Here is a 21,737-nt window from a genome sequence, read left to right on the forward strand (position 1 = left end):
AAATCAGAGACGAGGTTATTATTCCTTGTGCTGATACTTCCTAGCTGTGTGATCTTGAATCGATTATGCCTCGCCACTGAGGCTCAGTTTTCTCGTCTCCCATCCAAGTACTAACCAGGCCCGACCCTGCTTAGCTTCCGAGATCAGACGAGATCGGGCGCGTTCAGGGTGGTATAGCCATAGACTCAGTTTTCTCATCTAAATAATGGGATAATAAGAACCTCATAAGGTGGTTTTGAGGATTAAAGAAGACCACGGATATAAAATGCTGTGCTATGCTAGTGATATCTAAACTAAGATCTGAAGGATAGTGGCATCACAGGCACCCAAGATTATATTTATTTTTTATTTTTATTTTTTTAGCAGGAGTTGAAAGTTTTCTTTTTTTCTTTTTGAAGTATAGTTGGCACAAAGTTATACATACACAATCATATACCTATATATACATATAAAATATACATATATATACATATATATATGTATATATACATCTATAATCACATCCCTCTGTCCCTCCCTCCCTCTCTCTACATATATATATATATATATATACATATATATATATATATATATATATATACACATGCAGTGTGTGTGTGTGTGTGTGTGTGTCTAGTGTGACAGGTGCTTAACTAGAGATTAAACTTCGGGTTATTTCTTCTTCAGTGAGTGAAACCGCCAGCTAGCTTGCAGTATACTGGGGGACACAAAAGCACCCTGAAGGCACTAGGGTAGAAGCTATAAGGTAAGTGTGGTGGTTACCAGCACAGACTTTGGGGCTACACTACCTGGGTTCCACCTACTAGTTTTGTGACCCTGGGCAAGTTATTTAAACTCTCCTGGGCTCAGCTCCTTCAACTATAAAATAAAGGTAATAAAAATACTCGCAGGGTTGTTATAAGAATAAAATGAGATAAACTAAGATAAAATATGTCAATACATCCCATGCACTTAGAACAGTGCCTGGCAGGGGCACCTGTGTGATGCCTGATGCCCCTGATGCAAATGGCTCAGTTGGTTGAGTGTCCAACTTAAAAAAAAAATTTTTTTTACGGTTTATTTATTTTTGAGAGAGAGAGACCAACAGAGTGTGAGCAGGGGAGGGACTGAAAGAGAGGGAGACATAGAATCCAAAGCAGGCTCCAGGCTCTGAGCTGTTAGCACAGGGTCTGACGTGGGGCTCGAACTCATGAACGATGAGATCATGACCTGAGCAGAAGTTGGATGCTTAACCGAGTGAGCCACCCAGGTGCCCCAAGCGCCCAACTCTTGATTTTGGCTCAGATCACGATCCCAGGGTCGGGGGATCGAACCCTGCATCAGGTGCCGCACTGAGCATGGAACCTGCTTAAGATTCTCTTTCTCTCCCTCTGTCCCTCTCCCCGACTCACATGCTCACTCGCTCGCTCTCTCTCTCGAAAATAAAAAAAGGAAACAACAAGAAAACAGTGCCTGACACATAATACTCAGTAAAGAATATCGAAAGAAAAAAGAAAAAATTGTGGAGAGCAGTCTCCCTCAGAAGGGTAGATGAAAGGGGCACCTGGGTGGCTCAGGCGGTTAAGCGTCTGACTCCAGCTTAGGCCATGATATTATGGTTTGTGGGTTCGAGCCGCGCATCGGACTCTGTGCTGACAACTCAGAGCCTTGAGCCTGCTTCGGATTCTGTGTCTCCCCCTCTCTCTGCCCCTCCAATGCTCATGCTCTGTCTGTCTCTATCTCTCAATAATAAGTAAATGTTAAAAAAAAAAAATGTACCCGGGATTTAATTTATGGGTAAGATGCAAAGATGACACAGAGAGGTTCGCTGCCATTGAAAGAAGTTTATTATGCACAGGTCTCCATAGCAGGAGGCATGGGCACGACAGGCCATGCAGGGCCACGTGGCAGAAGCACCAGGGTCAGTGAGGAAGCAGAAGGAGAGAGGAGAAAATGGCCCAGAGCCCTTATTGTGCTTTTGGTAGGAAGGAATGTGAGGTAGCATAGGCCAGCTTGAGCAAGCTTAGGATGGCATGGTTTGAACAATGTTGGCCGGCTCTGGTCCATTGAGCTGGTCCTTGGCTGACTAGAGATTTAGGTCAGGGAGAATACGGGCTTGGTGTGTGAAAGTTATGGTAAAGGAGGTGGTTGGGAATACAGGCTCAGGGCTGGCTGGTTGGCATGTGGAAGGCCTGCTCACAGGTCACTTGTTTACTCTCCGTGGGAACTAGCTAGCCCTGGCAGGGGCAGTCTCTCCAGGATTCATAAGGCCTCAAGATGTCCGAGCATCAGGGTTACCTGGGTAGCTCAGTCAGTTAAGCGTCTGACTTTGGCTCAGGTCACGATCTCACGGTTTCTGAGCTCGAGCCCTGTGTCTGGCTCTGTGCTGACAGCTCAGAGCCTGGAGCCTGCTTTGGATTCTGTGTCTCTCTCTCCCCCTCCCCCTTTTGCACACTCTCACTCTCTCTTGCAAAAATAAATAAACATTAAAAAAAATTTTTTAAAAACCCGCTGTCTAACCATCATAAAATACAGAAAATAAAAACATGATTACTACACAGCAGAGGGGCTACTAGGGGAAAAATTAAGAATGTTACGGCTATATTTAAACTCTGAGTTTGTTCATGCTGGTTGCTTAATTGCTTTCATTATTATTTTGAAAGTTGGTCTCAGTGACTCTGGCCCCTACGATCAAAAGAACCCAGCAGAAAAGAAAAGTACTTACCTAAATATCCTGCTCTTGCTTCTGGTGTCAGCGGTTCATTCCCAACAAATCTATCATCCTGCAGTTTGGCATCCATGTCTAGAAAGCCCCCAGCCCAATCCTTGGCTCCGACTGCCCCCACGACACCGTGACCCTGCCCAGGGAAGGAGACGAGCGGGCTCAGCCACATTCCCATAACGTCCGCCAGCCCCCTGCTTCAGGCCCGCCACTCACCTGGCTGAGGTCAGCGCTGATCCCACTGGAGGACAGCTCCATGTTGAAGGAGGTCAGGTCCTGTTTGCTCGTGCCTGGGGGACAAGGTCAAGAGCATGGGTGGACCCCCAGGGAGCAGCAGGGACAGTGATACTGGAGAAAGGACTGAGAAAGAAGCATGGGACCGACCTTCGGACGCAGAAGGAAGAGCCCACATCACAGTCAGACTGGGCAGTGACTTAGGCAGAGTCTGATGTGAAAGTGCACGAGCCCCAGACTCGGCACGGCCAAGATGGAGCCCTGGAGTTCTGTTCCCGCTCAGGCTTCCCCGCTGCAAGGGCTGGAGCCGCCACCCCTCCTGGCGAACCAGACTGATTCTCCCCTTCCTGTTCTTCCTCCAACGCATCACCAAGTCAAGATGGTTCTACCTTCAATGCGTCTGCCCCCTTCTCTGAAGGGTCAGTATTGCCGCCACAAGGGTCCAAGCCACTCTCCTCCCTTGCCTGGCTACTGCAGCAGCTTACTTACTTGGTCTCTGACGTCTTTCTTCTTGTCATGTCTATTTTCCACAGAGCAAGCTGGAGTAATCTTTCTTTGTTTTAATTTTTAACGTTTATTTATTTAGTTATTTTGAGAGAGAGAGAGAGAGAGAGAGAGAACAAGAGGGGGAGGGCCAGGGAGAGAGGGAGAGAGAATCCCAAGCGGGCTCTGCACCGACAGCAAGGAGCCCGATGTGGGGCTTGAACTCACGAACTGTGAGATCATGACCCGAGTGGAAACCAAGACTTAGACGCTTAACCCACCAAGCCACCCAGGCTCCCCTGGAGTAATCTTTTTTAAAAATGTATATCAGACCACACATTTCCCTTTCTTAAAAAGCTCTTCATTACTTGCCATTGCTCTTTGTTGTTTATTTAAAAAACATATTTTTAAATGTTTATTTATTTTTGAGAGAGAGAGAGAGAGAGGAGGGAGAGGGGCAGAGAGACAGAAGGAGAGAGAAAGAATTTCAAGCAGGCTCTGCACGCTCAGCACAGAGCCCAACTCAGGGCTCAAACCCACAAACCATGAGATCATGACGTGAGCTGAAATCAAGAGTTGGATGCTTAACCGACTGAGCCACCCAGGCACCCCTGCCATCACTCTTTAGATTAAAACCCAAGCTACTGATGAGGAAATGGAAGGCCCTTGCCTCTCTCTCCAACCTTCTCTCATTTACTCACCACACTGCTATCACCGTGACCTTTTTCTGTTCCTCCAGCTTGCCTGCCCATCCCCCACCTCCGGGCCCCTGAGCTGATGATAAGGCTCTTTGCCCACATTCCTCACATGGCTGTTTGATTCTCATCTTTCGCGTCTTGGCTCAAATGTCATCTCAGAGTGAATTTCGCCTCCATTAAAGAAAACAAAAAGGCATCTAGAAAGGCCTTCCTTGAAAAGCCTATCTATAGTGGCTCCCCCCACTCCCCCATAAACCTTTCTATCCAACTTATTCATTTTCTTTATAACACTTATCATCATCTCTAATTATCCTGTTTGGTTTTTTTTTTGTTTATCCAACCCGAATACGAGCTCCGTGTTGACACTACCCCTGAGTGCCTTGCTCACGGCCCCCGGTACCTGGTTGGTGCAAGCATGAATTAATACAATGAAAATCATCCCACCAGCCTTGCAAGGCTCCTGAGAGCGATGAATTAAATGATACAGATAAACTGTCTATTACCTGTAAGCTTTCAAGAAACGCACTGATTACTGTGAAGATTTGTTCATTCACTCTTAATAAATGTTTAGAACAACTATATATTTGGTGCCACGGATACAACGGTCAAAAGGCAGACACAACGCTTGCCATGACAGACCTCACAGTGTGGCGTGGGAGGCAGACACGGAGCGGATGATTCAATACAACGGAAGTCTCGGGGGCCAGGATAGGGAACACACAGCCGTTACCGCGACACCCAACCTAGACTCGAGTTCAGTGAGAGCTTGTCAGAGGCAGTGACATCTGAAATACGATCTGGAGACTTTCTGGCAGTGCTGACCTGCCCAAGAGAACATGCCTCTCGCGAAGGACCTCCTGCCCCCGTCCCCGGAAGAGGAGGAGAGGAAGCCCAAGAAGCAGCACCTGGCGCAGAGCCCCAACTCCTACTTCACGGGCGTGAAGTGCCCAGGACGCTACAAACTCACGACCATGTTCAGCCACGTGCAGACCGTGGTGCTGTCTGGGGGCTGCTCCACCGTCCTGTGCCAGCCGACAGAAGGACAAGCAAGGCTCACGGAAGGATGCTCCTTCAGATGGAAGCAGCACTAAAAGCCCCGAGTCAACATGAGTGGGGAACTATCCCAACAAACAGCTTTAGGATTAAAAAAAATAATAATAAAATAAAATAAGATAGAATAGAATAGAATAGAATAGAATAGAATAAAATAAAATATGATCTGGAGCATGAGGAAAGGCAGGCCAGGATAGGGGATCAGAGCTCGATTTGTACACAGCCTACGAGGTACCAAGCACTTTGCTAAGCAGTGGTTAGGGCCTGAACTGTGTTCTGTAAAAAAAGATATTTTCACGTTCTAACCCCTAGTACTTCAGAATGTGGCCTTGTCTGGAAATAGGGTCTTTGCAGTGTAATTAAACTAAAATGAAGTCATCGGGGTAGGCCTTGATCCAATATGACTGGTGTCCTTATAAAAAAGGGAAATTTGGACACAGAGAGACAGACACACACAGAGAGAAGATGGCCAGGTGGCAGGAGGGATGCAGCTACAAGCCAAGGGATGCTAGGGACTGTGGGCGAACACTGGAAGTTAGGAGAGGCAAGGAAGCCCTCTCTCCTAGAACCATCAGAAAGAGCACGCCCCTGCCGAACACTTCATTTCTGACTTCTGGCCTCCAGAACTGCAAGACGGCAAATTTCTGTTGCTTTAAGCCACTCAGTTTTTGGTACTCTGTTACAGCAGCCTTAGGAAACTAAACCAACAGTTAAACCTTCCAGTGCTGTGAGATTGGTATTATCCCCATTCAGCAGAGAAAGAGCCTCAGGGAGAGAAACTGACCTGGCTGAGGTCACACAGCATAGGCAGAACGGATTCTTTTTTTTTTTTTTTTTAAGTTTATTTATTTATTTTGAGAGAGAGAGAGAAAGAGTAGGGAGGGGCAGAGAGAGAGAGAGAGAGAGAGGGGAAGAGAGAGAATCCGAAGCAGGCTCCACACTGTTAGCCTGGAGCCTGATGAGGGGCTCAAACTCATGATCGTGACCTGAGTCAAAATCCAGAGTCAGACACTTAACTAACTGAGCCACCCAGGCCCCCCGACAGAGTGGATTCTTGAGTGGTCTACCCAATCCCGTTATATATACATAGCTTCGGGGAGCCTGGGTGGCTCAGTCGGCTGAGCGTCTGACTTCGGCTCAGGTCATGATCTCACGGTTCGTGGGTTCAAGCCTCGCGTCAGGCTCTGGGCTGACGCCTTACTCAGAGCCTGGAGGCTGCTTCATATTCTGTGTCTCCTTCTCTCTCTGCCCCTCCCCTGCTCGTGCTCTGTCTCACTCTCTCTCTCAAAAATAAATAAATATTTTAAAAATCGTATATACCATTGCTTCTTCAACTGAACTGAACACCGAGCCTGTGTCCTAGCAAAGGGGCCTTCCCAGAAAGAATCATGTACCTTTGAGCAGACTAGGATTCCTGGGGAATTACCCTTCCAAGGCAAGTGTTCTATCCAGAGGCTACAGTCATAACCTTTTATTCTGGGCCAAGAGGGCCCATGGGCTCCCTGTGCTCAGACGCTGTCCACTTGCCTGTCTTAAGTAATTTGAAGATAAGTAAAAATGAGGGAGCTGGCAGAGGAGGGGGCGGAATTATAGTCTTTCCAGAGCCCTCGGTTGACACCAGCAAAATAGAGGTCAATTCTCGCTCCACCCCAGACCAAGCTGAGCTTTCCAAAGAAGATGGAATTTCAGAGGGAAACAGAGGCTGGTCCTTAAAGCATCCTCTCCTAAATTTCCTCCTGAGGTCCTATTCCAGGAGAGCTCTTGACACAGCGTTAGATACTCCATAAGCGCTCATTATTATTACTGTGTCTCTAGTCTGATGTCCCAGAAGTGTTTCTGTAAACAACTTCCCAGACTCTCTCTCCCCGGGTCTGCCACTCACCCTCAATGGCATAGATCTTCTTTTGCAGCTCAGTGAACAGATCTTTAAGCTTCTCGAACGTGGCCAGAATCTTTACAAACTCCTTTGCAGGTTTTGAGGCAAACTTGTGGAGCGTTTCCTGACTTTCCTTGGTTTCAAAATGCTTTCCGATCTGTGAGGGAGTAAAGAGTGGAAAGCTGGCATTCCCAGAATCACAGACCAATTTTCTAATATTTTCACAAAGCCCTGGCCCCAAGGAGAAAGGGGAGTGGGGGTTCAGGAACAGGAGAGGAAAGAGGGGACAAGCCAGGGGCCAGGGTCCGTACCCCAATGATGTAGCGGATGATGTCTTTGGCTGAGTCAATGTTCTGATCTGAGTCAGTGGCTTCCCCGTCAGTGATGATGATAAGCACTTTGGTGGCATCTGGCCGGGCCCCCCGGTCTTGCCGGAACACATTTTCCCTGTGTCCAGGAAGGCGGGCGATGTGAAAGACTCCTCCAGATCATGGTCTCCCTGACTCATCCAGCTCATTAAGTCACTGTCCTGCTGATTATGCAAAAGCCCTTCTCCCATTCCCCAGGCAGGTATTCCCAGCCTTCAAAGTTCTCTTCTGAACCGCCTACCTAACCCTACCTCGCCCTGGCTGCCACACCTCTCCTCCCTACCCTGCTCTTCCACAGAATTCTGGGCGGCCAGGGGGCTGTCCCCAGAGCCCATGGGCAGCGACAGGGAGGCTTTCTGAGGAGCTGTCTGGGCTTCCTACTCTCCAGTTCAACCACATGCAACTACTCTGTCACCAGTTAGACATGCTGGGGATCCAGGTGAGATTTCAGTGTGGAAAACGGGCTCCACGGCTGGAGAAAACTGGGAAGTCACTTTTCCAGAGCAAGCTAATCTAGCACTCCCTATCCACCCTGCCTCCCCCACCATCGCCAGGCCACCTGTAGACCTCTGCTACAGCAAGTCTCCCAGGGGACTGAAGTGACTTGTTTCCATGTCAGTTTTCCCCAAACCGTGAGTTCCTCAAGGAAGGACCACGTCTGATTTGCTGCTGTATCCCTGGCTCCTGACAGAGTAGGCACTCAGTGCATGTGACATAAAAGGAGGACGGGAGTACTGAATGTCGGACAGGCCCAGGCGCCAAAGTCCCACCTGTCCACGGCCTCCTTCTGAAGCCAGATAGGGTGCCCATGGCTTCTGTTGGGACAGCAGCTCTATGTGTACCATCTGATCCTTCCCTCCCCACCCCACAGCCAACAGAGATGGACGATTAACCCAAGAGTAGCAGGTCTACAACCCCTGACTTATGACATGACCTGCTTTGGGAGCAGAAGCTCAAAGTCACACAGAGGGGCTGCGGTGGCAGGTGGAGGAGAGACGCAGAGAGAAGGGCAGGAAAGCCCCCTGGAAGCTTTAGAATGGAGGAGCTCTGACAGGCAGGGCTGAGACCCCTGTTCTATCTTGGATGCAAACTGTTTCCCCAAACTCTGTCCGCACGGACATGGCCTCTCATGGCTGTTCATGGATTTCCACCCAAGTTTCAAATTTTTTAAAATGTTTCTTTATTTTTGAGAGAGAGAGAGCAAGCAAGCACACGTGTGAATGAGTGAGCAGGGGAGGGGAAGAGAGAGAGGGAGACACAAAATCCAAAGCAGGCTCCAGGCTCTAAGGTGTCAGCATAGAGCCCGACGTGGGGCTCAAACTCACGAACCATGAGATCATGACCTAAGCCGAGGTCAGACACTTAACCGACTGGGCCACCCAGGTGCCCTGATTTCCACCCTGGTTTAAACCACCATCACCTCTCATCTGGATTTTTCGGTAGCCTCCTACCTGGCCTCCCTGCTCCCATCCTTGCCCCCTCCACAGGCTAATAGCAGCCAGAGGGATCCTTTTAAAAACATAAATCAGATGATCACCCCTCTGCTCAAAAACTCCAATGGACTTGTCTTCTCACTTTGAGGGAAAGCCAAAGTCCTCACTATGGCCTCCAAGTCCCTAAGTACTTGGATTCCCAGGTTCTCTCTGACCTCACCTCCTACTACTTCCACCCCTACTGACTTCTCTCCAGCCACACTGGTGTCCTGGTTGTTCTTGGAGCCTCCCAAGCACATTCTCATCTCATGGCCTTTGCTATTCCCTCTGCCTGGGACAGTTTCCTCACCTTCAACGAGTCTTTGCTCACAGGTAACCTTCCCTCATCTTCCTACTGAATATTGCTTGCTTTTTCTTTTTTCTTTTTTAATCTTTATTTATTTTTGACAGAAAAAGAGAGAGACAGAGTGAGAGCAGGGGAGGGAACAGAGAGAGAGGGAGACGCAGAATCCAAAGCAGGCTCCAGGCTCCGAGCTGTTAGCACAGAGCCTGACGCGGGGCTCGAACCCACGAACCGCGAGATCATGACCTGAGCCAAAGTCAGACGCTTAACCGACTGAGCCACCCAGGCGCCCCTGCTTTATTTTTCTTTATAAAACTTACATCTTCTACTATATTATCAAATTGACTTCTTTATCCTATCTGTTGCATTTCTCTCCCCTAATACAATGTTGAACCTCAAGAGGGTAGAGATTTTTGTTTCAATTACTGCTCTATTCCCAGAACCTAGAACTTGGCATACATGGCCAAAACCAGCCCACAGCTTGTTTCTGTATGGTCCATGTGTAAAAAAATGCATTTTATATATTTTTTAAAAGAGTTACAAAAACAAACAAAGAAGAATATGCAAGAGATACTAGATGTGGCCAGAAAGCCTAAAATATACTACCCAACTCTTTTCAGAAAAAATTAGCCAAGTCCTGGCCTTGAATACTGCCTGGCACACAGTCAGGTAGTCAAGAAATATTTATAAAATATATTTCTATGGCTGCTCCTTTTTGCTTCTACAGCTGACACCTTTTGGGGTACCTTTCCATCCTATCATAACCTCTTTCTCTAAGAAACTGCCCCCTTCCCACAGAGGTGGGACCCCAGAATCCACATCTGTGCTATGTGACTTTATGCCACAGAGCAGAGCTGGATGGACCCGTGGACACCTAACCCAGGCTCGGCCAATCAGCTTTTCTCTCCTGGAAGCTGGAAATCGGGTTGCTCATCTGAACTGAGGAGCTGAGGCTGCTATTTTTTCCATGGACATGGCTTGCCACGGACCCACCAAAGCTGTCTGTCCATAGACAGGGAAGAATGAAGCAGACAGGACAGGTCAAGTGAGCCCCAGAAGAAAAGAGGTGGAAACACATCTGTAGAGTCTTAAGGACATGCATCACTTGCATGTGTAACTAATGCAAATTCAACTATACCTGCCCAGCAAAGGAATGAAAATGTGAAAAACAAGCATCATAGCACAGGAGGCCCATGCTGCTCTTTCAATGGATTTGAGTGTGTGCCCAGGGGAGCATGAGACGGAAGATATAATTCTCTTATTCCCCAAATTGCTTCCATGTTTCCACGTTTCCAGTTTTCATAGCCACTTTAATGTTGAAAGATGGGCATTTCTGGCTCAGTCGGTTAAGCGTCGGACTCTTGGTTTTGGCTCAGGTCGTGATCTCATGGTTTCGTGGGTTTGAGCCCCGTGTCGGGTTCTGTGCGGGCAGTGTGGAGCATGTTTGGGATTCTATCTCTTCCTCTCTCTGCCCCTCCCCCATTCTTGCCGTCTCTTTCTCTCAAAATAAATAACTATAGGTCTTAAAAATTTTAATGTTTCTTCATTTTTGAGAGAGAGACAGAACGTGAGAGTGGGTAGGGGGAGAGAGAGGGGGACACAAAATCCGAAGCAGGTTCCAGGCTCCGAGCTGTCAGCACAGAGCCGGATGCGGGGCATGAACTCACAATCTGCAAGATCATGACCTGAGCCAAAGTGGGACGTTTAACTGACTGAGCCACCCAGGTGCCCCAGGAAAGGTATTTTTTTTTTTTTAATGTTTATTATTTCTGAGAGAGAGAGAGACAGAGCATGAGCAGGGGAGGGGCAGAAAGAAAGGAAATCACAGAATGCGAAGCAGGCTCCAGGCTCTGAGTGTCAGCACAGAAGCCCGATATGGGACTCAAACCCACGAACCATGAGCTCATGACCTGAGCCGAAGTCAGACGCTTAACTGGCTGAGCCACCCAGGCACCCCCAAGATAAGTATTTTTTTAAATATACAATATGGGGGAGCGTGGCTGGCTCAGTTAGTAGAGCATGCAACTCTCAATTGAATTCTCAGGGTTGCTAGTTCAAGCCCCACGATGGGTATGGAGCCTACTTAAAAAAAAATAAATGAAGTGAATGAACGAACGAATGAATGAATGAATGAATAAATACATAAAATAAACAAACAAACGGGCTCCTGGGAGTTGTAGTTTGGTCCGCTTGTGCTGGCACTGCTATTGGCTCGTGCTAGCCTCTGTCTGTCTGTGGGCAAGCGCCACTGTGGTGTTCAAGAACAGCCCATGGGAGAATCATTTGAAGAGGTGGTGACGAAGGTCATACAACAGGCGTGGACATGTTTGGATTTCCAACAGCTACCCTGCTGGATTGCCGTGGCAGATATGCCCCAAATGTAGCATTTTTCAGTGCACGTGAGGACAGAAGCCCAGCACAAACATGTTCACTCCGAGGCCGCAGGATTCTGAAAGGGATTTCCAGAACCCTTTCAGAAGAGAGAAGCTGGAACAAAAATCCCCAGAGTCAAAGACACTACAGGAAGATTCACCTGGAGTGAGGCAGAGGGTCTGTGAGTGTCAGGGCTGTGGAAAATCCTTCAGGCAAAAAGGCAGTCTAACCTTGCGTGAGAGAATCCACACTGGTCAAAAGTGGACCCACTGTGTCCACTTTGAGTGGACCCACTGTGGATAAAGCTTCAGGGGCAAAGGCAATCTTGTCACATATCAGCAAAAACACACAGGAGAGAAGCTTATCAGCGCAAGGAATGTGGGACAAACTTTAGTCAACGAGGTAGTCTGGCCGTTCATGAAAAACTCCACACTGGACCGAAACCCTACGAGTGTGCTATTTGTCAGAGAAACTTCAGGAATCAAAGTAACCTTGCTGTTCAAAGAAGAGTTCACAGCAGTGAAAACCCCTACAGATGTGATCAGTGTAGAAAAGCCTTCAGTCAGAAAGGAAGCTGAATTGTTCACATCAGAGTCCACGCTGGCCTGAAACCCTATGCTGCATACGGTGCAGGAAGAGTTTCTACACCAGAAGGAATCGTATCTTGCAAGGCAAAACACGCAGGAGAGATACCCTATCTGTGTGGCCAGTGTGGGAAAAGCTTCACTCAGAGAGGGAGTCTGGCTGTGCACCAGCAAAGCCGTCCACAAAGACTCACCCTTTGATCACTCTCGTCAAAGGAAGTTCTCTTCATGAATTAAAAGTACAAAAACCCTCAGATCAAGCAACTTATCCAATTCTATGGGATGAACGGTGACTCCTTCAGAAAGACCATCATGGGGTAGGGCAAACTGATTTTTCTCCTTTCCCCCAAATGAGTATGAAAAGTAAATGTCTTGTTTATTACCCTCAACAGTAACAACAAAATAAATAAAATATATAATATGGCCCTTCAACACACCCCAGCTACATTCATCTAGGCCTCACTTTAAACACAGCCATCTGGCATCTCTTTCTGTCCATGCGTCCTGTCCCTGTGCTTTAATAAAACCACCTTTTTTTGCACCGAAAACAACAACAACAACAATAACAATAAAGCCATCTGGTCCAACTCTGGGGGAAAAAAACTTCTATAGTAGATTTAGGAAATCAGGATATGCTAGTTTCCAACGTGGACTTGAATATGTCGAATTTTAGAACAGTTCAAGGAATTCTTCAAGGACAATTTTGACTATCAGAGATTTTTGTTCACACACTGACTCCAGAAGCCGATCACCATCTATGATGGGACTCTACCATGGCTTCCATGTTCACCATCACTTTCCAAGTCTTAATTCTAGTCCCTCATGAGGTCTGGCCATACTCCCTGCCCCAAAGGTTTATGAGCTATCCCTGCATCCTCCCAAGAACTGCCCTGGGGGATTTAGTTAGTATAAAGTAGGTTTCTGTTACTTACAATTAGAAGAAACTGTAGTAAAATAGCTTCACTTGAATTCTTCCAATAACCCGCCCCTTGCTGAGCCCACCTGTTGAGTTCCTACACCCTGAAACCTGAAGAAGCCAACGAAGAGTGGGCTCTCTCCTGCACAAGGGGACTCACGTGACATAGTTGATGGCATGAAAGGTATTGGTCAACAGCCGCATATGTTTTACTTTGCCCAGCAGAGCAGCAGGGTTCTTCACCCTAACATAATCCAAGAAATCAAATTCTGTTTTGCATTCCGTGGAAAACTGAACAGCAGCAAACTAGAAAAAGAAGAAATGAAATGGCATTACATATCCCTTCCCACTTGTCTGTTCCAGTCTATTTCTTTTAATTAATTAACTAATTAATTAATTTTAATTTTCATCCAAGTTAGTTAGCATATAGTGCAACAATGATTTCAGGAGTAGATTCCTTAGTGCCCTTTACCCATGTAGCCCATCCCCCCTCCCACACCCCCACCAGTAACCCTCTGCCTGTTCTCCATATTAAAGAGTCTCTTCTGTTTTGTCCGCCTCCCTGTTTTTATATTATTTTTGCTTCCCTTCCCTTATGCTCATCTGTTTTGTATCTTAAATTCCTCATGTGAGTGAAGTCATATGATATTGGTCTTTCTCTAATTTTGCTTAGCATAATACCCTCTAGTTCCATCCACATCGTTGCAAATGGCAAGATTTCATTCTTTTTGATTGCCAAGGAATACTCCAATCTATTTCTTATCTGAGACCTGGGGAACCCAACTCCGCATCCCTGCCTCAAAGCATTCTTTTGAAAATGAGGTAATATACACACAAACACAGAAATAAAATTAAATAAGCCTCTGATCCCTTACGTCGTGCTGTCCGCTGAACTCCTATCCTCTGGGTCAGCCTGCCTCACCAGCGGGGATGGCTTCTAGTAACCATATTTGTGCTGAATGACCCTGCTAAACTGACTACAGCTGGTTGGGCCACGGACAGAGAGCCACTTGACTGAGGCTAGGCCAGTCAGAATCTATTCTCCGGGAATTTGGAACTTGCAGAGGGAGGGGTTGGTTGAGAGGCCAAAAACAAAACAAAACAAAACAAAACAAAAAAACCCATCCTCCTGAAACCTTCACATGTGAACTTGGGAGCTTTCCACAGTCTCATGTGATCCAAAGAAGCTGAGGGAGCTAGTCTGCAAGAGAGAAGAGGGAAGCAAAAGCCAAAAAGAAACAGAAATGAGAACTAAGGAAAATCCTACAAGCTTTTTACTTCCTGGTTCTTGACTCTTCCAGAGGTCCAGTTACACTGTGGCTTTAGATTCTGGAGACACCTCATGCTAAATTTTTTTTATGCCTTAAGCTAGCTCAAGTAGGCATGTATTGCCTACAAACAGAAAAGCTAATTAATATATTTACCTGGTAGGAAGAGTTGCTGAGTTTCCTCATCACATCCTTCATGAAGTCCAGAATTTTCTGAAATTCATCTTGCTGCAGGCTCATTGAACCATCAAACAGAAATACCAAGTCTACGTTGCCCTTTATACATTCTACAGAGGCCAGACACAAAGGGACTTAATGAAGTGTCTCCATGGGTTGGCCTGCCCATGCTGGTTCCCTCGTATGAGCAACCACTTGGGAGAGATTTTTACCCATGAGATCCCCAGCTCCTTACCCTGATAACCAGGATGACTTTGCAGCACAGGACCCTTCAGATTCTGGTCGAAAAGGTAACACAGGCCACTCAGATAAACATTCTGGTCACATGTCCGAGACAGTCCAGGGTCACAGGCCTGAAGGAAGCAAAGGTTAAAAAAAGAAGGGTTAGGGCTTCCTTTTCCTGTGTGTCTTTTGGGCATCATCAGTCAAGAACAAGAACCTTCAGAGTCATCATCCCCTATCCTCACTCCCCACATCCAACTGGTTATGCCTAGAGGACAGAGTCTATACTCTTGAGTTTGGCATTCATATTGTTTACAGTTGAGCACTACCCCACATTTCCAGGCCCTTCTTCTCCCATTCCCAATCACACATTCTGTGTTTGAGCCAAATCACTCACTATTCCCGGAATATACAGTGTTGCTTCTTTCATTTATGACTATCCCTCCTGCCAAGCTGCAATTTTTCTTGAAAGTCAGAGCTCATGTCATCTTTGTATCTCACTCCTCTGACCCCATCAGAACCCAGCACATCGGCTGGCATGTTAATAACAGCTAAGTAAACAAGCTCAAATTAAATACTGGGTAAATATTTCACTCAGCTAGCCTTCTATCTCTCACATACCTGTGTCAGAAGATGCTGCTGGGATGAACTGTAAAGACCAATGGGCTTACAATCAAATGGGAATTTGACTCCAATCCTGGCTCTACCTCTTTAAAACCATGTGACCTTGGGGCACCTGGGTGGCTCAGTTGGTTGAGCATCTGACTCTTGATTTCGGCTCAGGTCATGATCTCGTGGTTTGTGAGTTCGAACCCCACGTCGGGCTCTGTGTTGACAGTGTGGAGTCTGCTTGGGATTCTCCCTCTCTCCCTGCCTCTCTCTCTCTCTCTCTCTCTCTCTCGATAAATAAACTTGATAAAAAATAAAATAAAATAAAACCATGTGACCTTGGCCAAGTCTCTTAACCTCTTTGGTTTTGCTTTCTCATGTATAAAATGTGTATACTGATCCCTATCTACCCAAGTGTCTCAAGGGTTAAAAGAGATAAAGCAGTGATTCCCAAACGTCAGGCATTTGTGTACCATGGGACAATTTCTGCCATGTGGGTGTCTCAGGCATATTATTATTTATTTGATATTTTATTTACTTTAAATTTACTTTCTTAAAACTTTAGCCTCATCCCAAGCAATTCAATCCAAGAAATCATGAATTTGATGTGTTGTATATTTTTCCTAAAAAAAACCATTAAATGAAAATGTAACCATAAAACATTAAACGCTTGCATACCACCAAAAATCATCTCTGTACATCAGTGGTCACAGATATTTCATATTTGGAAAAAACTGATATTGGGTCTCAAAAATAACTGGCTCATATTCAATTCTTAATAAACACTGATTGAATCAGAATCTCTTTGATGCTTTTAATCTTCTACAGGATCTTTACTCCATCTTCCTTTCTTCTTCTCAATCTCTCCTTAGCATCAAGCTTCACTGGCTCTCATATCACACTATACAAAATTCTTACCAAAAGGCTTCCCTTTGTGGAGTCTGTCGCCAGGGTCATTCCCAAGTACTTGGAGGTATAGTTGGAACCTGTAGACACCAGGAGATTGGGCTGGAGGAATTTAGGCAACCCAGGTGTGGTGGGCCAGCCTCAATTTCCCTGGGACACCGTTCCTCCCAGTTTTCTGACCAGTTACTCACCATGCAGGCTGACTGGGATGCAGTGGCCAGTGCCTGCCTGGCACTGATAGAGGTTTCCTGTGCTGTTCCCCTCACCTGGAGCTCCTACGACAACCCTGATGAGAAATCTCGCCTGTGAGATTGAGTTGTCCCGTTTTTTACCCACCCACTCCCACCCACTGAGGGTTCAGATCCACAAGAATCTCAAAGCAATGCAGCCACTCTCTTTCAGGGAGGCTCCTCAGCTCCCACCCCTTCCCTGTGGAATCCCAGATAAGATAAGCCAATACGTCAAAATTCTAGAAAGTTAAGGATCTTTTTCCATTTATAGTCTAGAAAAACTGAGGTCCAGAGAATGATGTGGGACAATGTCACATTAGGAGTTCGTTCAATCTGTCATCAATTCAAATTCAATTCAGTTCATCAGTAGCATCAATTCAGTAGCATATCTACGATGAGCTAGGCTGGGGTATACGCTAGGGATGAGGTGGGGGAAAGACGAGCGAAATCCCTGCCGTCAGGGAGCTCACTGCCTAGTCGGAGCGCCAGTGGCAAATCTAGGAAGCGTTGCCAAGCCTTTTAGGGGCTGTGATATTTACTCTTCCGTCAGACACTTATGTGGAGCTTTAAAGATGGGCTGTCCTCGTCCTATCTGACGGCCTCGCTTCTGTTTCCGAGAAATCCCACCCCGACTCCGTGAGACGGCAAGACCCTGGGGACCCGCTGGTTCCCCATCTGGCCCACCCGGGGCTGGGGTCCTGGCCGCCTGTCCTGACTCCGCAGGGCAGGGAGGGCCTGGGAGGCAGCTCACCAGTCTCCAACCTGCAGAACGCGGTACCCAAAATGCCTCCCGGCGTGTGGGAACGAGAAGTTTTGCACGTGGCGGACTTCCAGGTTGTAGCTGGAGACCTGGGCTGAGGGAGACGGCGGAGGGGGGGTGGAGGGGGGGAAGGTGCGGTCAGTCACTTCCGCTGGCCAGCGACCCCGCACGCGCCCCCAGAGCCACGGGCGCCGATTGGCCGGCGCCCACGTGCCCTAAGTGGGTGGGTCCACCCACAAAACCCTGGCGCTGTCCTCCGCCGCCTCCGCAGCCAGCTGCCTACGCCCCAGAAGGAGCCGGACCTTTCCCCTTGGGCTTCCCCTTTGACTGCCTTGACCCCGGGGGAAATTTGCAAGGAGCGACTCCCTACTACCCAGAGCCCGTTTGGCCTCCCTGCAAAGAAGGAAGGATGAGAAGGCGGAGGTCCGTGAGATAGTGGCAGATGGAAGGCGCCCCCCAGGCGGTGCGGTTGCCCCATAGCAGGGTGCATCTCCCTACACACCCACTTCTCCCTTGGGCCGCGGCCCAAGATAATTAGCCTCCGGCCTCCTTCCACAGACTCAGAGTCAGGATCCCCTGATTTCTGTGAAGCTGCCTCTCATCTCATGCTCCCTTACTGCCTACGCCACCATGCACCAGTCTCTTCCTTAGCTCTCAGATTCCCCCATGCCACCCCCCCACCCCCCACCCCCCAAGCAGCCTGGGCATCCTCTTCAAGCCCCTAACTGTCCATTCTGGCCCTGCTTTCCTTCCAGGCACCAGGCTTATTTCCACAGCATCCTAGGATGGCAGAGATGCTGCCCGCCATTTGTTCAGGTGAATGGACTGACCCCCAGAGAGGGCAAGCCCAGACCCCAGCCCAGCTCCAGGTACCCATTAGCCATCTGCCTTTTTCTAAGACCTCACTCCACATCTCTACTGCCACCTGTGTCTCCCTTCTCTGTCTTTCCCTCCATACCTTGCCTCTACTTCGGACTCTTTCTTTCCTTTCCCCCTTCTCCCTCCAAGATTCCTGATCCTCACATCAGCTAAGGCCATTCCCACCCTTAAAGCCGCTGCTCAGTACTCCAGTTCCACAAAGCCCTGCCCTTCCCCTGGCCACAGACACATGTCCCCTCCCCGACCCTCCCCTGTTCCCTTGCCTACCAAAGAAAAGAGGCCCAGAAAGCAGCAGCCTCACTACGATGGTGCAGGAATTCATCCTTCCAGCGGCTGCAGGGACCTGACCAAGGAAGGCTCCAGGTTCAGAGAGCCCTGGGGATTCGCTGACAACCCACACAGGGTGAAAGAGGAAAATGACAATGCCCCAGGGCCTCTTGCAGTGGGACTTTCTCACAGAGGCGCCAGCCTGGTGACACTGGGTGGGGGTGAGCCTGTAGGGGTTGTGAAACCGCATGAGTTGAGAGGAAGTGTAACCAGGTTAGAGACATTTCCTGTGCCTGCTTGCATTTTCACATCATCCAGGAGCAGACAACACGGTAGGTAGATGACCACCTCTTCTGCCCAAGGCCTGCTGATCCATTGTCTTTCACCAAAACAAACGGAAGACTCTGTAAAGGTCAGTAAAGGACTGGTCAAATAAACTGTGGTACAAACATAATGGGATGCCACCAAAAAAAAAAAAAAAAAAAAAAAAACCAGTAAGGAAAGAAATAAGGTAGGAAAAAGAAAAAGAATGAGATAGCTTTCTCTTCACATTGAAAAATGCCCATAATACACTGTTGAAGAAAAAGAGCAAGTTACAGACAGTATAGTTAGTGACTTATTTTTCTTCTAAAAAACAAAAAAGCAAAAAAAAAAAAATCCACAGAAAGGGAGAAAATATTTGTAAATCACATATATAACACAGGACTTGTATCCAGAATATACAAAGAACTCTTGTAACTCAACAGTAAAAAGACAAATAACCCAGCTTTTCAAATAGGCCGAGAGTTTAAATAAACATTTCTCTGAAGATGACATGTAAATAGCCACTAACATAGAAAAGATGCTCAGTATCATCAGTCATTAGGGAAATGCAAATCAAAACCAAAATAAGGGGCACCTGGGTGGCTTCGTTGGTAAGCGTCCGGCTTTGGCTCAGGTCATGATCACACGATTCCTGAGTTTGAGTTCCGCATCAGGTTGACAGCTGACAGCTCAGATCCTGGAGCCTGCTTCAGATTCTGTGTCTCCCTCTCTCTCTGCCCCTCCCTGCTCACCCTCTGTCTCTCTCTCTCTCTCTCAAAAATAAATAAACATTAAGAAAATAAATAAATAAATAAATAATAAAATGGTGAGGTTCACAGTATGTGAATTCCATCTTTAAAAAATGAAAAATATGGGAACGCAAGCTGGTGCAGCCACTCTGGGAAACAACACGGAGGTTCCTCAAAAAACTAAAAATAGAACAACCCTAGACCCAGCAATGGTACTACTAGGCATCTATCCAAGGGATACAGGTGTGCTGTTTCGAAGGGACACATGCACCCCCATGTTTATAGCAGCACTATCAACAATAGCCAAAGTATGGAAAGAGCCCAAATGTCCATTGATGGATGAATGGATAAGAAGATGTGGTAGATATATACAATGGAGTATTACTCGGCAATCAAAAAGAATGAAATCTTGCCATTTGCAACTACGTGGATGGCACTGGAGGGCATTATGCTAAGTGAAATTAGTCAGAGAAAGACAAAAATCATATGACTTCACTCATATGAGGACTTAAAGAGACAAAACAGATGAACATAAGGGAAGGGAAACAATATAAAAACGGGGAGGAGGACAAAACAGAAGAGACTCATAAATATGGAGAACAAACTGAGGGTTCCTGGAGGGGTTGTGGGAGGGGAGATGGGCTAAATGGGTAAGGGGCACTAAGGAATCTACTCCTGAAATCATTGTTGCACTCTATGCTAACTAATTTGGATATAAATTTTAAAAAAATTAAAAATAAAATTTTAAAAAAAGGAAAGCTGAATTCAATCTATAATATTTGGCAATTTATAGAGAGCACCCATAAAAGTGAATCACTGTGTCATGAAAGAAATCAGATTGAAAAATAAAAAAATAGAAGTTGAAATTGTTTGCGCGTGTGTGTGTGTATAAAAAATCTGAAAAGACACGCAACCAAACTCCCAAACAGTGGTTACCTCTGAAGAATAACATTGACACATTTCTGTATTGTCAGATCTTTTTTTACAATGAGGATGTATAAGTTATGTAACTTAAAAAAATACAAATAGTTAAAAGCACAACAGAATTGAGGAACTTGTCTTCACTTATGGGAAAGTGGGAAGGACCTTCAGATTCTCCCTCTGTTGTGAAGAAATCCTGTTCAGCTTGCAAAGCCACTTTCAGTAGCTGTCCCTGGGGAAGGCTTTTGCAGACAGATTATCTATAATCTGCTGCTAGGCAGCTACAATGTGACAAGTTGCCTCCTGGTACTTAGATAATATCAGGTAGTCTTTTTCAAATTCAGTTAAAATCAGATTATTCAGACTGATTCCTTTGGTCCTCTCTGCAGCGGTTATGATTTACTTCTGACCAAATTCTTTTCTATTGTTCTGAGATGACAAAAAAGAACATACACCTAAAAACTCAAACATTACAGGGGCGCCTGGGTGGCTCAGTCGGTGAAGCGTCCCACTTCAGCTCAGGTCATGATCTCACGGTTTGTGAGTTGGAGCCCCACGTTGGGCTCTGTGCTGACAGCTGAGAACCTGGAGTCTACTTCAGATTCTGTGTCTCCCTCTCTCTCTGCCCCTCCCCCCCCACTCTCTCAAAAATAAACATTTTTTAAAAGTATAAAATTAAAAAAATTTTCAAACATTACAGAAGCATGTAAAGTAAAAGGAAGAAAACTCTCTTTTAACATCCACCCCAACTCCTAAATCTCAAAAATAACCACTGGTAATAATTTAGAGCCATACATTCTTTGTGACAAAAAAAAATGTTAGTTCTAATTATTAACCGTACAGGTTGGACGTGTTTGGAAAAACTAATTATCTTCCCACAGAACATCTAACCCAGAATTAATTGTCAAATCAGCCCTCTCCAGAGTAAAGGTTTTCTTCTAGGCCATCTTCAAAATTTAGATTCTTGAATCAGGGCTTATGTTTATAGAAACTTCAAGTGTATCTGTAACAACCCCAGGGATAGAAGGAATTCAGCAAATGATCTCAAAGTCTCTACTGCTTGGATTATAGTCTATGTGTATGCTTCAGCAGGTAAGTATACTCATTTACATATTTATCAAATTTTGTTTTTCAGTTTGTTAATTCATTTAATTTATTTATTAAGAGACAGCAAGAATGAGTGGGGGGAGAGGGGCAGGGAGAGAGAGGGGGGGAGAGAGAGAAAGAGAGAGAGAGAGAATCTTAGCATGGAGCCTGATGCAGGACTCGATTCCACAACCCTGGGACCATGATCGGAGCCAAAATCAAGAATCGGATACTCAACCAACTGAGACACCCAGGTGCCCCTGGTTTTCAGTTTAAAAGAGCAAAAGAACATTTTTCC

The 21,737-nt window shown here is 46.5% G+C and overlaps 2 protein-coding genes across 3 annotated transcripts in view; one reads left to right on the forward strand and one right to left on the reverse strand.

Moving 5' to 3' along the window:
* Positions 1 to 18,658, reverse strand: part of ITGAL (integrin subunit alpha L) — a 42,810-nt gene extending 24,152 nt beyond the window's left edge. The window contains exons 1-11 of one of the 2 annotated variants that reach the window (XM_007094761.3): positions 18,381 to 18,658; positions 17,226 to 17,328; positions 16,436 to 16,530; positions 16,257 to 16,324; positions 14,743 to 14,860; positions 14,487 to 14,617; positions 13,223 to 13,368; positions 7,357 to 7,492; positions 7,052 to 7,202; positions 2,918 to 2,991; positions 2,705 to 2,837 (exon numbers count right to left, since the gene is read on the reverse strand). In XM_007094761.3, the coding sequence (XP_007094823.3) occupies positions 2,705 to 2,837; positions 2,918 to 2,991; positions 7,052 to 7,202; positions 7,357 to 7,492; positions 13,223 to 13,368; positions 14,487 to 14,617; positions 14,743 to 14,860; positions 16,257 to 16,324; positions 16,436 to 16,530; positions 17,226 to 17,328; positions 18,381 to 18,630 (1,405 nt within the window). In that variant the 5' untranslated portion in view covers positions 18,631 to 18,658. The remainder of the gene's footprint in view (positions 1 to 2,704; positions 2,838 to 2,917; positions 2,992 to 7,051; positions 7,203 to 7,356; positions 7,493 to 13,222; positions 13,369 to 14,486; positions 14,618 to 14,742; positions 14,861 to 16,256; positions 16,325 to 16,435; positions 16,531 to 17,225; positions 17,329 to 18,380) is intronic. The other variant, XM_042970929.1, reaches the window with a different exon arrangement.
* Positions 3,975 to 5,989, forward strand: LOC107180805 (40S ribosomal protein S27-like). Its single transcript, XM_042970931.1, has one exon. The coding sequence runs from the start codon at positions 4,953 to 4,955 to the stop codon at positions 5,205 to 5,207; it is 255 nt and encodes an 84-aa protein (XP_042826865.1). The 5' UTR covers positions 3,975 to 4,952; the 3' UTR covers positions 5,208 to 5,989.
* Positions 18,659 to 21,737: the final 3,079 nt, after the last annotated feature.

This window comes from Panthera tigris, chromosome E3 (assembly GCF_018350195.1).
Source record: "Panthera tigris isolate Pti1 chromosome E3, P.tigris_Pti1_mat1.1, whole genome shotgun sequence".
Lineage (NCBI taxonomy): Eukaryota > Metazoa > Chordata > Mammalia > Carnivora > Felidae > Panthera > Panthera tigris.

Coding starts and splice junctions, on each gene's coding strand:
- LOC107180805 (XM_042970931.1), top strand. CDS start 4,953: ATGCCTCTCGCGAAGGACCTCCTGCCCCCGTCCCCGGAAGAGGAGGAG.